Here is a 15,614-nt window from a genome sequence, read left to right as displayed (position 1 = left end):
CTGTTGTATTCACCTGGTTCACCCTTCCATTGTCTTTGGTAGAAAAACATCTGTCCTTAGTCCTAGGATCTGCTTAATTCTGGTGGATGTTTTCAATCTTAGCAAAACTGTCTCTGTACTCACGTAGGAGTAAGCAGTTATTCTGCTCTTTATTCCACAATTATTGCTGTCTTGGAGTCTACTCATCTTTTTTTTTTTCCAAGTGCCTAGGATATTCTTTTGAACTCAATATGTGCTCAGTAAATATTTTTGGCTTGACATGAACTAAAATAAGGCTTTGGTTGGTTTGGGGTGAATGTTGAATGTTATGTTAGAGGTATATGTTTCTGGTTTCCTTCAGTCTTCCTTAGTAATGTTAAGTCAGTAAGGGTTGTTTTGGGTAAGGAGTAAAGAACATATGTAGTCTTCAATGATTTGAAGAAAAGATTCCCTCCATCTTTCTTCCCCAAGACTAGATGGTACCTTTATTTTGAAAACCAGTAGGTTTTACTTTTCTTTAAAAAACTCAAGCATTGGCTAAATGTATTATATCTTATTTTATAAATTAAAATTAACCAAAGGGAATTAAAGTAGCCCTGAAAGCTCCTGTGAGCTATTGGAGAAAGGTTAAAATTAAGAGTGCTATAGCTCATAAAAAAGACAACTCCAAAAGCAATACTTGCAAAACCATTTGGTGTAAACCAACTGAACAACTCATGGGGGGAAAGGGAAAGGGGGAGGGGGAATGAGGGAGGAGGTAACAAACAGTACAAGAAATGTACCCAAGGCCTAACGTATGAAACTGTAACCTCTCTGTATGTCACTTTGACAATAAATAAGAAAAAGAAAAAAATATAATTAAGTACTTGAACATAAAAAAGAAAAGATATATATATATGTATACATATATATATATTTATGAACACGGTCCTTTACTATCATAATGATAGTAGAATTGAAAGAAAAAAATAATTAGTGTTAGTTTGGGAAAGAAGATGGCATGTAATATAAATATGTTACTCAAGTTGGCATTGAAAAATTCCAGAAAGCTAGTGTCTGAGATGCTAAAGCAATTCTTTCACTGTTGCAACAAACAAAAGTAAATCATAAGCTCATGTTATGTTGTGTGGTATTCCTATTGTGCACTGGTGTGACACAAGGACAGCTGAGGGCTTGATTCACTAAGAAGATCAATTTAATTTTCAGCATATTTGGAACATCCAGAGAAGCACACTTATATTAGGAGGCATTACAAAACCTTTGTGTTTTATCTAAGTTTAGCATATAAATATTATACATCATGTAGAATCAAGAACTTTAAGCTTGCAGAATTAATGAAGGATGATTTTTTTCTTTTTGTATATGAAACCTTTAATTTAGGACTGTATCAGTGGACAGTATATCATAGTAATAATAACAATTTATTATTATATTTTATTATGTTATATTATAATAAATTATTCATTATTATAATGAAGCATTACTACATTAGGAATAATTATTGATAAATAATAAACATTAATACTTATTATTACTATATTAATTGTACAAAGTAACATGTTTCACAACATTTTTGCATATGTGCATAATGTACTTTCTTTTCTGTACCTTCGATGAAGGTGTACCTTTAGAACCTAGGACAAGTGGATAGACTAAGGAATAGTGAGCAAAGCCAAGCTCCCCAAAGTGCAAGCTTGGCCATTTTTCATATTAAAAGGACCTCTAAGTTCTGCAAATGGAGACAGGGAAGGTTGTTTATCAATGAAAAAGTATAAAGTTGGTAAAATGTGAACTTGGACTTTATATGAGAATTTACTGCAACTTCCAACTGAAGTTTTGAGTGCCTTATTTAAAAAAAGAACTTATTTTATACTGAAAAGGGAAATGAGAAAACCAGAATAATTCTACTGAATAAATTAAAGCTAATTTTACTGGTTGCTGGTATTCTTCCAAAGATGGGAGACCTTTTCAGATAACATATGTACCTCCCCCCCACCTTGGTGAAATCATCTGCTATAGCGAGTTACAGACACTGATAAGAGGGGGTGGGTTCTATCCCTTAGGTGAGTTGGGGTAAAAAAAAATTTAGGTTTCTTTTTCCTACAGGATTGCCAGGACATATTTGCTTTCTGAAATGAAAAAAATCATTGAAAATGTCACACAATTTTAGTAAATATTAAATACTATATTAGGGATACTTAAGAAAGACCTAAGTTTAAACAACATATACAAGTGAAGACCTTACAAGTTTTAAGGGCATTTTTAAAAATGGAAGTGTAATGTTCTTATACAATGTTCTTTTCACATTTCTTAGTTCTCTGGCATTTATTATAAGGAACAAAGCATTTCTGGAATGCTCATTTTAATTTCAAAGCCCAGGCTATTCTGTGGAAAACATTTGGTGCATGGAGGATCTGAACAATAGAGAAGGAATGTGCAGTGGGAAGCATCATGAATTGTGGCACTTAAAATACATTCTGAAGGCACATATCAGACAATGATGTTTATTCTTTATTTTAAATAAAAGTGTTAAGCAATTATTACAATTTGTCTTCATCTGGACAAATATCTATTAGCTCTATAAAATTGCAGGGACAAAAATGAAATATTTGCCTTTGGGAGTTTGTGGAAAGTTCATGTAACAAATCAGTTGTATTAGCATCCCTTTATGATCCATGAGATGAGGACACATGATCCCCTACTCAGCTGGTTGTTAAGCATATAGTATGTGTTTTGTTAACTGCTTTCATTATAGTTAGCATGGGGGTGTGCAAGAATTCCGGAGCAATATAAGAGTGGGCTCAGATAGAATACTTTTTACAAAGATTATCATAAACAATTTTTTGAATCTCTGTGGCAAACAGACTAATATATATAACATAATATATATAATATACTATTGTATGTATATTATATATATTTATACTATTGTATATTATATATATATATATAATGAAAACAAATACTGTGTCATGTTACGCATTTCAAAAACCACTTGGTCCAGGTGCCAGTGGCTCAAACTCATAATTCTAGAAATCTGAGGACTGTGGTTCAAAGCCAGCCAGGCAGACTTTTATCTTGAATTAATCAACAAGAAGTGGTGAAGTGAAGCTGTGGCTCAAGTGGTAGAGCACCAGTCTAGAGTGAACAAGCTAAGGAACAATGGCCCAGCCTTCAATCCCCAGTATTGGCACCCATAAACAAAAAAACCAAAACAACAGCAAAATGACTTGGTGGTCTGGGGGCTAGCCTCAAGTGGTAAAGTACCTGTCTAGCAACTTCAAGGCCCTGAGTTCAAACCCCATTATTACTAAAAACCAAACAATAAAATAATATAAAACAAAACAACAATAATAAAACATTTGACCTTATTTAACCTTCACAATATTGTGTTGGATACTGTGATCGTTCTTGTTTTCTCAGCAAGGAAACAAAGACTTTCCACAAAACATTGCACTCTGGGTCATAAGCATAGTGATAGAGCAATTATAACAAAACAAAAGGTCATCAGACAAGAAGGTCAAGTACAAATTATTTTCATTGACTTAATCCCTCCATAGCTTTTAAGTTCTTAGTTCTTAGCTAAACAATGAGTCCAAATACACAGGTAAACAAATATTTTATGTCCCATTAACAAACTAGCAAAATCTATATAGGGGCTGCAGAGCAGGAAGGGTTTTATATAGTTTGTTGTCAAATATTCCGTACATGATTGCCAGTAGTCTGCGCTATTTGGTGAAATGCAGGCAGCTAGCTTTCTTTAGAAAATATTTATTTCATTTGACAAGTAATATGTATACTTATGGGCACAACGATGTTTTGACCTATCTATACGTTGGAGGAGGATTCCATCCAGCTATCATTTCTCCAATTTATCATTGGAGCCTCAATTTCAGTGTTTTAGGTCTTCTAGTTTAAACATGGGATGTAGGCCCTCCCCCTCCTCCCCCTCCTCCCTTTCCCCCTCCTCCCCTCCCCCCCTCCTCCCCCTCCTCCTCCCCCTTCCTCCTTCCACCCCCCCCCCCCCCCACTCAGGGCCTGAACACTGTCGCTGGTTTCTTTTCTTTTCTTTCTTTTTTCTAAAAGCTAGCACTCTACCTCTTGAACCACAGCACCATTTCCAACTTTTTCTGGTTATGTAGTGCTGAGGAATTGAACCCAGGGCTTCATGAATGTTAGGAAAGCACTCTACCACTAAGCCACATTTCCAGCCCCTGTAGGATTCTCCCCCCTCTTACTCTAGGGGGATTTTAAGAGCTTTGATGATAATTTTTTTTTTTTTTTTGCCAGTCCTGGGCCTTGGACTCAGGGCCTGAGCACTGTCCCTGGCTTCTTTTTGCTCAAGGCTAGCACTCTGCCACTTGAGTCACAGTGCTACTTGTGGCCGTTTTCTATATATGTGATGTTGGGGAATCGAACCCAGGGCTTCATGTATAGGAGGCAAGCACTTTTGCCACTAGGCCATATTCCCAGCCCCTGATGATAATTTTTTAAAATCTAAAACTTGCTTTAGGATCCAAGGTTTAATTAAGAAATGAAAGCAATGGATGTATTTCATAATGTAATTCAATGTGAGGGTTTCTTATCTTTTTTTCAAATATAATCTTAATTTTCATTTCCAGATAAAGTTCTGATCATAAATTTGTCTTTTTTTTTTTTTTGGTGAAGATTCATTCCTGTCCCCGTGCTATCACTGTATCTTATCTGACTACCCTGGATACTGTATATACTGGTATTAGAACTAGGGAAGGGACAGGGAATATCAAAATTGAGAGACAATGGATAAAAAGACAAATGACTCCAAAGGCAATACTTGAAAAACCATTTGGTGTAAACCAACTGAACAACTCATATGGGGAGAGGGAAAAGGGGAGGGGGAGAGGGGAATGAGGGAGGAGGTAACAAATGGTACAAGAAATGTACCCATGGCCTTATGTATGAATCTGTAACCCCTCTGCACATCACTTTGTCAATAAGTAAGTAATTATTAAAAAATGATTCATACCTTTCCAGCCCCCCCAGGTTTATTAAGGTATAATTTACCAATGTAAATTATATTTTAATGGTGTACACATCAAGGTTCTATAAGTGTTTTGAAGAGAAGCAAATTGGGGTGAAGGATAGAGTGGGAGAAGGTGGTAATGAGAACTGTCAGGGAAGTATTCTTGATATAGGACTTTGAGGAGGAACTATTGGAGAGGCGCACCAAAGTAGAGAAGAGTATAGGAGACAGATCAAAGAGGTTGCAAGCACAAGGCAATAGATGATAATGAGCATTGGGGCTTTGTCTCTCTGAGATAATCATGGGTTTGTATGTTTCCAGGTTTCTCCCTACTCAATAGTCATAATACAAACTCTTAGCCTAAATAAACTAATATAAAATGAATTGTAATTATTTTTGTTTCTTTCTTAATATGGGTTGCTAGCTACAAAATAATGTTTCATTTTACAAATTTATAATTCTGATAGTCCTCCACTTTTCCCATCTGACAGCTTATGCTCTTTAATTTTTGCATACATGAAGTTTCTGTAATCAAAACAACAAATATATAGAGAAGCTCAAGAATTCTTCTAGTAGTAAGAGCTTGATGAGATTTAATATCTGTGCTCTTCCTTCATTCTAGTGTTTAATTTGGAACCTGGGGGGCTGATTATGCTGTGCTCGATGTCTTTACTTGACATTACTGATAGTACTAGGAATGAATCATTTTAATGTGAAATACTTCTTTTTCTTTTGGGCTACACTATCTGAAGACTATGTTTTTCTTGCACATTTAATTAATTAATTAATTAATCTATCTATTTATTTTTATTGTAGAGGTTATGTACGAAGGGGTTACAGTTAACCTAAGTTAGGTAGTAAGTACATTTCTTTTTGAACAGTGTCCCCTCTCACTTTTCTTGCATATTTTCTAATGAATTACTGCTGTTTTTTCAATTTTAGGTTACTACACTTGTAAATTGTCCCCAGAATCCTTCCAACAGGAAAAAGGGACGTTCAAAAAGAGCCAGAGTCCTTCTAGCTTCTGTAGAGGAAGCAACTTGGAATTTATTAGACAAAGGAGAGAAGATTGCCCATGAAGCTACAGTTCTAAAGGAAGAACTTACTGCTGCACTGGAGGAAGTTCGAAAAGAGAGTGAGTATTTTAGTGCTGGTCAGGAGCAAACTGCACATCCTTAGGGTGTTTGTTACTGATTTAGATTTGTGAGTGTTTTGTTTTTGTTGACTTGAGTTTATTAATCTTTCACAGAGCTGTGAAGAGCTAGCTGTGGGAGGTAGAGTGGCTCATTAGACAGCTCCAAGGCTCAGAGTCCCTGTCCTGGCTCTTGTCTTTAGTTATTCAGTCCCTGTAGACAACTCCCCACTTCGAACCATGCCATCGCTTATCTATAATAAACAAAGAGAAGACTAATGAAGCTGAAGACATATTTGCTCATTCATAAATAAATACAAAGTTCCTCATAAACAGCTGGGGGATAGACATTTCAGATCTGATTGCCTATGAAGTACATTTTTTTATTTTTCAATTTTCTGGAGGTTGATATTTACTGAACTTTAAGAAAATGCTTTGTGTGAACTATGCAGAACCCCAGTTGCTGCTTAGTTGTTACATAATAAAAGCATACTTTTTTTTTTTTTTTTACCTTTGGATAGCTTAAGGTAATACAACAATTTCCTAGTGAATGTAAATCTTATCAGCATGATATTTTAAAAAGAATTATTTAGTGTTTTCTTTGGTGTCAATGGAATAATTTTGTGTGTATCAGTTTACTGCAAGTAACTATTTTGGGAGGAAGAAGAATGGTGAATTTTCTTGCTTAGCTTAATAAAAGATGGTTAAGATGTCCAAATATTTTTCTCCTGCAACTCCCAAGGTAACTTTAAGAAAATCAGAAAGTCAGAGTAGAATGCAGTGGTGCATATTTGAAATCCTAGCGCTCTGGAAGTGGAGGTAGGAGGACCACAAGTTTGCATCCAACTGGGCTACATAGCAAGACCTTATTTAAATAAAAAAATTCAGACGGTCTTTAATAAATATAACTAAAATGAATATACTCACCACAATAAATTTTAGGTGAAATTTATGGTACAGGGGATTATTTGTTATATATTTAATTTAAAAATATCAATTATTTACTTTTTTTGGTGAGTACTAGCATTTGAACTTAGAGCCGTACCTCCAACTAGCTTAAAAAAAAACACAAAACAAACCTCTTATTTCCATTTGATGGAGTTCATTTTGATAAATACTATTTTATATGATCAGAGGCCCACAGGCATTTCACCTTTGTAGTCAAGTATATCTTTAAAAATTGTTTTCTTTCAGTAGTTGTATAAAGGAGTTTCAGTGCAGTGTTTCAGTTTATGAGTATAATCTTTTTTTTTTTTTCTCAAATTTTTATTATCAAACTGACGTACAGAGAGGTTACAGTATCATACGTTGGGCATTGGATACATTTCTTGTACTGTTTGTTGCCTTGTCCCTCATGCCCCCCTCCCTCCCCCCCTTTCCCTCCCCCCCCAGGTGTTCAGTTCACTTACACCAAACAGTTTTGCAAGTATTGCTTTTGTAGTTATTTCTCTTTTTTTACCCTGTGTCTCTCGAATTTGGTATTCCCTTTGAATTTCCTACTTCCAATACCAGTAAACACGGTTTCCAATATACTCAGATAAGATTACAGAGATAGTGTAGGTACAAACATAGGAAGGTGATACAAAACATCATCAATAATAGAAACTACACATACACATAGGACGTTGAAAGTAGTTACAACTGTGATATATCACTTGTTTCCATAACATGGAGTTCATTTCACTTAGCATCATCTTATGTGTTTCTAAGGGTATAGCTATTGGGCCTTGTGATGCTCTGCTATGGCTTGCCTAAACCTGTACTAATTATTCCCAATAAGGGAGGCCATAGAGTCCATGTTTCTTTGGGTCTGGCTCACTTCACTTAGTATAACTTTTTCCAAGTCCTTCCATTTCCTTACAAATGGAATAATGTCATTCTTTCTGATAGAGGCATAAAATTCCATTGTGTAAATGTACCACATTTTCCTGATCATTCATCTATGGAGGGGCATCTGGGTTGGTTCCAGCTTCTCGCTATGACAAATTGTGCTGCGATGAACATTGTTGTGCTGGTGGCATTACTGTGATTTTGTTTGTGGGCTTTTGGATAGATACCCAACAGTGGGGCTGCTGGGTCATAGGGGAGTTCTATATTGAGCCTTCTGAGGAATCTCCATACTGCTTGCCAGAGTGGCTGAACCAGTTTACATTCCCACCAACAATGAAGTAGGGTTCCCTTTTGGCCACATCCCCTCCAACAATTGTTATTATTAGTTTTCTTGATATATGACATTCTTACTGGGGTGAGATGGAATCTCAATGTTGTTTTGCTTTGCATTTCCTTTATGGCCAGTGATGTAGAGCATTTTTTCATATGTCTCTTGGCCATTCTCATTTCCTCATCAGAGAAGTTTCTTTGTAAGTCTTTAGCCCACTTGATGAGGGGGCTATTGTTTCTTTGCAGTTTTGTTTTGGAAGAAGGTAATTTTTTTAGTTCTGCATATATTTTAGAGATGAGGCCTTTGTCTGTTGAATGTCCGGTAAAGATTTTCTCCCAGTCTGTGGGCTTTCTGTTTATCTTGAGAGCTATGTCCTTTGCCGTGCAGAAGCTCTGGAGTTTGATGCAGTCCCATTTGTCCAACCTTTCTTTGATTTGTAGCCTTTCAGGGTCTTTGTTAAGGAAGTTCTGTCCTGTGCCAAGGAGCCCAAGTGTTTCTCCTACTCCTTCCTTTAGTGTCTTCAGGGTGCCTGTTTTGATTTCAAGGTCTTTAATCCATTTGGAATTGATTTTGGTGCAGGGTGATATATAAGGATCTAGTTTTAGTTTGTTGCATGTGTTGAGCCAGTTTTGCCAGCACCACTTGTTAAAGAGGCTATCTTTCTTCCATACTATTGTTTTAGCTCCTTTATCAAAGATTAAGTAGGCATAGTTCTGTGGGTTTAATTCTGGGTCTTCAATTCTGTTCCATTGGTCTTCAGGCCTGTTCCGGTGCCAATACCAAGCTGTTTTTATTACTATAGCTTTATAATACAGCTTGAAGTTGGGTATTGTAATTCCTCCAGCACTGTTCTTTCTGCTTAGGAGTGTTTTTGCTATTCTAGGTCTTTTATTGTTCCATATGAATTTCTGGATTGCTTCCTCTATTTCATTAAAGAATGGTGTTGGGATATTAATGGGTATTGCATTGAATTTGTAGATAGCCTTTGGCAATATTGCCATTTTGATTATATTAATCCTCCCAATCCAGGAGCATGGGAGGTTTTTCCATTTTCTTAGTTCTGACTTAATTTCGTTTTTCAAGCTTTTTTTTTTTTGGCCAGTCCTGGGCCTTGGACTCAGGGCCTGAGCACTGTCCCTGGCTTCTTCCCGCTCAAGGCTAGCACTCTGCCACTTGAGCCACAGCGCCGCTTCTGGCCGTTTTCTGTATATGTGGTGCTGGGGAATCGAACCTAGGGCCTCGTGTATCCGAGGCAGGCACTCTTGCCACTAGGCTATATCCCCAGCCCACTATGAGTATAATCTTGATCATCTTGATCTGTGTAATCCATTTCATCATCCTAAATAGATCTTTTAAACATGGATATAATGCCTCTTTTCCTTACCTGATACAAGTTATGTAGGGTTAGGGAAGACTGTCTTTCTGGATATTTTTAACTTTTAAGCACATTCCAAAGGCATTTCAGAATTTGGTTTCTACTATTATTTTTCATACTACTTCCTGATACTGCCATTCTTCACCACCCCCTTGTCCCCCAGCAAACTTTCCTCCAGATAAGAACAACTTGCAGCTGGGTGCCAGTGACTCACACCTATAATCCTAGCTACTCAGGGGGCAGAGATCTGAGGATTGTGGTTCAAAGCCAGACCTTGCAGAAAAGTCCATGAGATTCTTATCTTCAATAAACTACTCAGGAAAAGCCAGAGTGGTGCTGTGGCTCCAGAGGTAGAGTGCTACCCTTGAGCGCAGAGAGGCTCAGGGATAGGACCCAGGCCATGAGTTCAAGTTCCAGGATGGGCAAAAAACAAAAACAAAACCAACCCACAACTTGCAGCATCTTGAATGGTCCTTGTTGCTCAGTGATTCCCTTCACATTCAGCTAATATTTGCTCTCATATAAAAGCCCAGCTCAGGTAATCATTTCCAGTATGTATTTCCTGATCCCTAGATGCTGAGTTAGGTGCTCTTTTTTTTTTTTTTTTTCTGTTTTCATTACAAACTCTTAGCTTCTTTTTTATAGGACTACCTCATAGAGAAAATACTGATTTACTTATTTAGTAAATCCAGGTTCAATTCCTCGATGGTAGCAGGTACTAGGTCTTACTTGATTTCTAGTATCTGAAGTATAGCAGATATTTGGTTAATGTCTGTTAAACAAATAAAGGAATAAAAAATAAATTGTCACTTTTTATATCATAAACTTGTTTTAATTTTTTTTTTTATTTGCCAGTCCTGGGGCTTGAACTAGGGCCTGAGCACTGTCCCTGGCTTCTTTTTTGCTCAAGGGTAGCACTCTGCCACTTGAACCACAGTGCTACTTCTGGCCATTTTCTATATATGTTGTACTGAGAAATCAAACCCAGGGCTTCATGTATATGAGGCAAGCACTCTACCACTAGGCCATATTCCCAGCATTTTTTTTTGCCAGTGCTAGGGTTTGAATGCAGGGCCCGGGCACTATTCCTGAGCTTCTTTTGCTCAAGGCTAGCACTCTACCACTTGAGCCACAGCACCACTTCTGGCCTTTTCTGTTTAGGTGGTGCTGAGAAATTGAACCCAGGGCTTCATGCCTGCTAGGCAAGCACTCTACCCCTAAGCCACATTCCCATCCCTTAAAAATTCTTTTAAAATCTATGAGAAATTAACTTATAATTATGATTTACTTGCTGAATCTTTGGTAAGGAATATGAGCCCTAGTCTGATGTAATCCACTTGAAAAACACATGGATTTAGGATTTACCTGTATTTTGCTTTTATTAATATTATTATGATTTACTTTACATTTTTTTCTTTTTTTTTGGCCAGTCCTGGGGCTTGGACTCAGGGCCTGAGCACTGTCCCTGGCTTCTTTTTGCTCAAGGCTAGCACTCTGCCACTTGAGCCACAGCGCCACTTCTGGCTGTTTTCTGTATATGTGGTGCTGGGGAATCGAACCCAGGGCCTCACGTATATGAGGCAGGCACTCTTGCCACTAGGCCATATCCCCAGCCCTACTTTACATTTTTTGACATTTATGCTGCTAGGTATTTATAATTATTCTGAAGCCTGTTATTTAATGTCTACTATATATTTTAGAGAACTTTTGACCAGATTATCTTCAAATATCTCTTTGTTCATTCTCCTATTCTCTCTCGCTCTCTCTCTCTTTCTCTCTCGCTCTCTCGCTCTCGCTCTCTGGCTCTCCTGCTCTCCCCACCCCACCCCTAGTCCTGGGGCTTGAACTCAGGGTCTGAGCACTGTCCCTGGCTATTTTTTTCTCAAGACCAGCACTCTACCACTTGAGTCACAGTGCCACTTCTGGCTTTTTCTGTTTATGTGGTGCTGAGGAATCCAATCTAGGGCTTCATGCATGCTAGGCAAGCATTCTACTGCTAAGCCACATTCCCAGCCTTCTCTGCTATTCTTCATCTATTACTTTATTTACTTTTGTGCTGGGGCTTGAACTTAGGGCTTGCACTTTTTCCTTTTAGCTTTTTTATTCATGGCTGGAGCTCTACTTTAACCACAGCTCCGCTTCTGGCATTTTTTGTAGTTCGTTGAAGATAAGAGTCTTATGGACTTTCCTGCTTGTGCTGGTTTTGAACTATGATTCTCAGATCTATGCTTCTTGAGAAGCAAGGATTACAGGCATGAGCTACCAGTGCTCAGGTCTTATTCCTCATTTTAGATTATGGTTACATGCTTGAGGTTTTATTTATTTGTTTTTTACAGTGCTGAGAATCAAACCTAGGGCTTTATACATACTAGACAAGTGCTTTACTGCTGACCTATATCCTTAGTACTATGCTTGAATTTCTAGCACCAAGTTTCACATATTTCTTTTCTCTTTTCTTTATTTTACATTTGCTTTTTCCCCTTCATGATTTAATCTGGAACTTTTCTCTTGACTTATATTCTGTGTAATGATTATCTATCTAGCCACATCTATCTACTACTTAATTCCGTAATTATAGTTAAAATTTTGCTTATTATAGTTTTTGGCTCAAATTTTTCATATGATAGATTTTTCTATCTTTTTGATATCTTAGTTACCTTTAACTTTCATATTTGATATGTCCAATGTGTAGCTCTCATGTAGGTTCATTTCTAATGTGTATTTTTTCTATTGCTTTTTGAGTATATAATTTTGTGTCCTGGTATGTTGGGTAATATTTGATTGGACGTTAAGAATTCCTGGGAAACATTATAGAGTTACATTTTAAGAAGTTGACCAATTTCCAGCTAGTTATTACTCTTAGAAGGAGTACTTCTCAAGTTTCAACTGAAACCATGGAATATTAACTAATGCTTCCTGGTAGGCAGACTCAGAACTTTTAATTTTATTTCTCTGACTTCTTCTTTTTTTTTTTTTTTTGGCCAGTCCTGGGGCTTGGACTCAGGGCCTGAGCACTGTCCCTGGCTTCTTTTTGCTCAAGGCTAGCACTCTGCCACTTGAGCCGCAGCGCCACTTCTGGCCATTTTCTGTATATGTGGTGCTGGGGAATTGAACCCAGGGCCTCGTGTATAGGAGGCAAGTACTGTTGCCACTAGGCCATATCCCCAGCCCCTATTTCTCTGACTTCTTGAAGGAAAGCTTAAAATTGTTTGCACAGCTTCTCTTGCTCTTAGCTGCAACATTCTTTGATTTTTCTGTTGTTCAATCTTTCCTACTGTCAACTTCTTCCAATCATATAAAAATCAACTTCAGATAAATGTAGAATCTAAACACCTAAATAATTATAAATGCATAAAACAGAAACATGATTATTGTTTAGACTTGAAGGTATAACAAGGTATACTAAACATGAAACAAGATGCTATAAAAAGACTGATACATTTTACTATATACAAATTAAGAGCTTTTTTACTCAAAACTTAAAAAAATAATTATTTATTGTCAAAATGATGTACAGAGGGGTTTCAGTTTCATATGTAAGGCAGTGGGTACATTTCTTGTACAATTTGTTATCTCCTCCCCCATTTCCCCTTCCCTACTCCCCCTTTCCCTCTTTCCCCATGAGTTGTTCAGTTGGTTTACACCAAACAGTTTTGCAAGTATTGCTTTTGGAGTAATTGTCTTTTTATCCTTTGTCTTTCGATTTTGATATTCCCTTTCCCTTTCCTAGTTCTAATACTAGTATATACAGTATTCAGGGTACTCAGATGAGATACAGTGATAGTGTGGGGGGCAACCACAGGCAGGGGATACAAGAGGATCATTAACGGAAAAAGCTACGGTTTCACATGGCATGTTGAAAGTAATTTCAATAGTGATATAATACTCATTTCCATAACCTGGAGTTCATTTCACTTAGCATCATCTTATGTGTTCATAAGGGCATAGCTATTGGGCTCTTGTGATCCTCTACTGTGACTAGCCTAAACCTGTGCTAATTATTCCCTATGAGGGAGACCATAGAGTCCATGTTTCTTTGGGTCTGGATCACTTCACACTTAGTATAATTTTTTTCCAAATCCTTCCATTCCCTTACGAGTGGGGCAATGTCATTCTGATAGAGGCATAAAATTCCATTGTGTATATGTACCATATTTTTAAAAAAGTATACAAGAACCACTTTTGGGCATCTACCCAAAAGACCACAAACAAGAACACACTAAAGCCACCAGCACAACATGTTCATAGCAGCACAATTTGTCATTGCTAAAATATGGAACCAACCCAGATGCCCCTCAGTAGACGAATGGATCAGGAAAATGTGGTACATATACATAATGGAATTTTATACCTCTATCAGAAAGAATGACATTGCTCCATTCTTAAGAAAATTGAAGGACTTGGAAAATATTATACTAAGTGAAGTGAGCCAGACCCAAAGACTATGCTCTCCCTCATAGGGAATAATTAGCACAGGTTTAGACTAGTCACAGCAGAGGATAACAAGAGCCTAATAGCTATGCCCTTATGAATGCATAAGATAATGCTAAGTGAAATGAACTCCATGTTATGGAAATGAATGTTATATCACTGTTGTAATTACTTTCAACATGCCATGTGAAACAGTAGCTTCTATTGTTGATGATCCTCTTGTATTCCCTTCCTGTGGTTGTACCTGCCCTATCACTGTATCTTATCTGAGTACATTGGAAACTGTATATACTGGTATTAGAACTAGGAAAGTGAAAGGGAATATCAAAATCGAGAGACAAAGGATAAAAAGACAAACAACTACAAAAGCAATAATTGCAAAAACTGCTTGGTATAAGCCAACTGAACAACTTATGTGGGGAGAGGGAAAGGGGGAGGAGGGAGGGGAGAATGAGGGAGGAGGTAACAAACAGTACTAGAAATGTACTCACGGCCTAACATAGGAAACTATAACCTCTCTGTAGATCACTTTGACAATAAGAAAAAAATAAACACACACACACACAAAAGTATACAAGAAGACACTTAGAAAAGATATTGGTATAGACATAGAAATGACTAATTCTAAGAACATAGAGAAGACTGTTATAGATCATAAGAAAAGAAAAATGAACCAAATGAAAATGGAGATTCAAAGACTTTCACAGAAGAATAAATGAATTTCACTAATAAAAACACAGAGATGTTTGACCTTGATGAGAGAGATATATAACTTAGGTACCATATTATGCAGTTCATACGACAAAACTTAAAAAGTAGGATACTACCATATGTTCAAAAGATTTTGGAGCAAGAGGCTCTGTTGTGCATTACAATTGCATGCAAATTGATACAACTACTTTGAAAAACAATTTTGCTTCTCCACTATTGTCAAATGCCAAAGTTCTATATATGTATGGATGTGTTTCTGGACTCAAACAATCATATTTCTGGTGTTGGTTTGTAGAAATACAATTTTATTTAAAGATTGGTGCTTGTTAAGATGTTGTTTCTGAACTGAAATATTTGAATGATAATTTTAAAAATTAGGAAACATTTGAAATATGCAAATGCACATGGTCACTTTCTTTGGGATCACTCAGGATGGTAAGACCACGATACTTTATTTAACTTATGTGAGTAAAAGAATCTTTGCAAAAGTGGTATGATACAATATATAGAACTTTCTGTCTGTGCGCAAAACTGCAAAGAAAGAGAATTGTAACAATTAATATGCTTTGAATTCATAAACATGTAAGAATATATGGTCTATGCTTAGCCTATCTTCTCTCAGATACTATGTTTCTTCCTTGCACCAAATGCAACATTTATTGAAGCCTTTTTGTAAGCCAGGCTGTTTAATATGTTGGGCTCACAGAAATGCACTAGACAGATAAGGCAGACTCTCACTGAGCTGATATTTTAATGGAACAATGTGCCATAAACAAATGAAGAGATTTTCTTATAATTTGTAAGAGATGGAATTTGAATCTTA

The 15,614-nt window shown here is 36.8% G+C and overlaps 1 protein-coding gene across 1 annotated transcript in view; it reads left to right on the top strand.

Moving 5' to 3' along the window:
* Ctnna3 (catenin alpha 3) overlaps positions 1-15,614 on the top strand; it is a 1,259,651-nt gene that overhangs the window by 24,614 nt on the left and 1,219,423 nt on the right. The window contains exon 3 of the mRNA XM_048338867.1: positions 5,924-6,116. Within this exon, the coding sequence (XP_048194824.1) occupies positions 5,924-6,116 (193 nt within the window). The remainder of the gene's footprint in view (positions 1-5,923; positions 6,117-15,614) is intronic.

The sequence above is a fragment of the Perognathus longimembris genome, chromosome 2 (assembly GCF_023159225.1).
Source record: "Perognathus longimembris pacificus isolate PPM17 chromosome 2, ASM2315922v1, whole genome shotgun sequence".
NCBI classification, from domain to species: Eukaryota; Metazoa; Chordata; class Mammalia; order Rodentia; family Heteromyidae; genus Perognathus; species Perognathus longimembris.
Note: the sequence above shows the minus strand (reverse complement) of the source record. Positions and strands in the feature narration are given on the sequence as shown.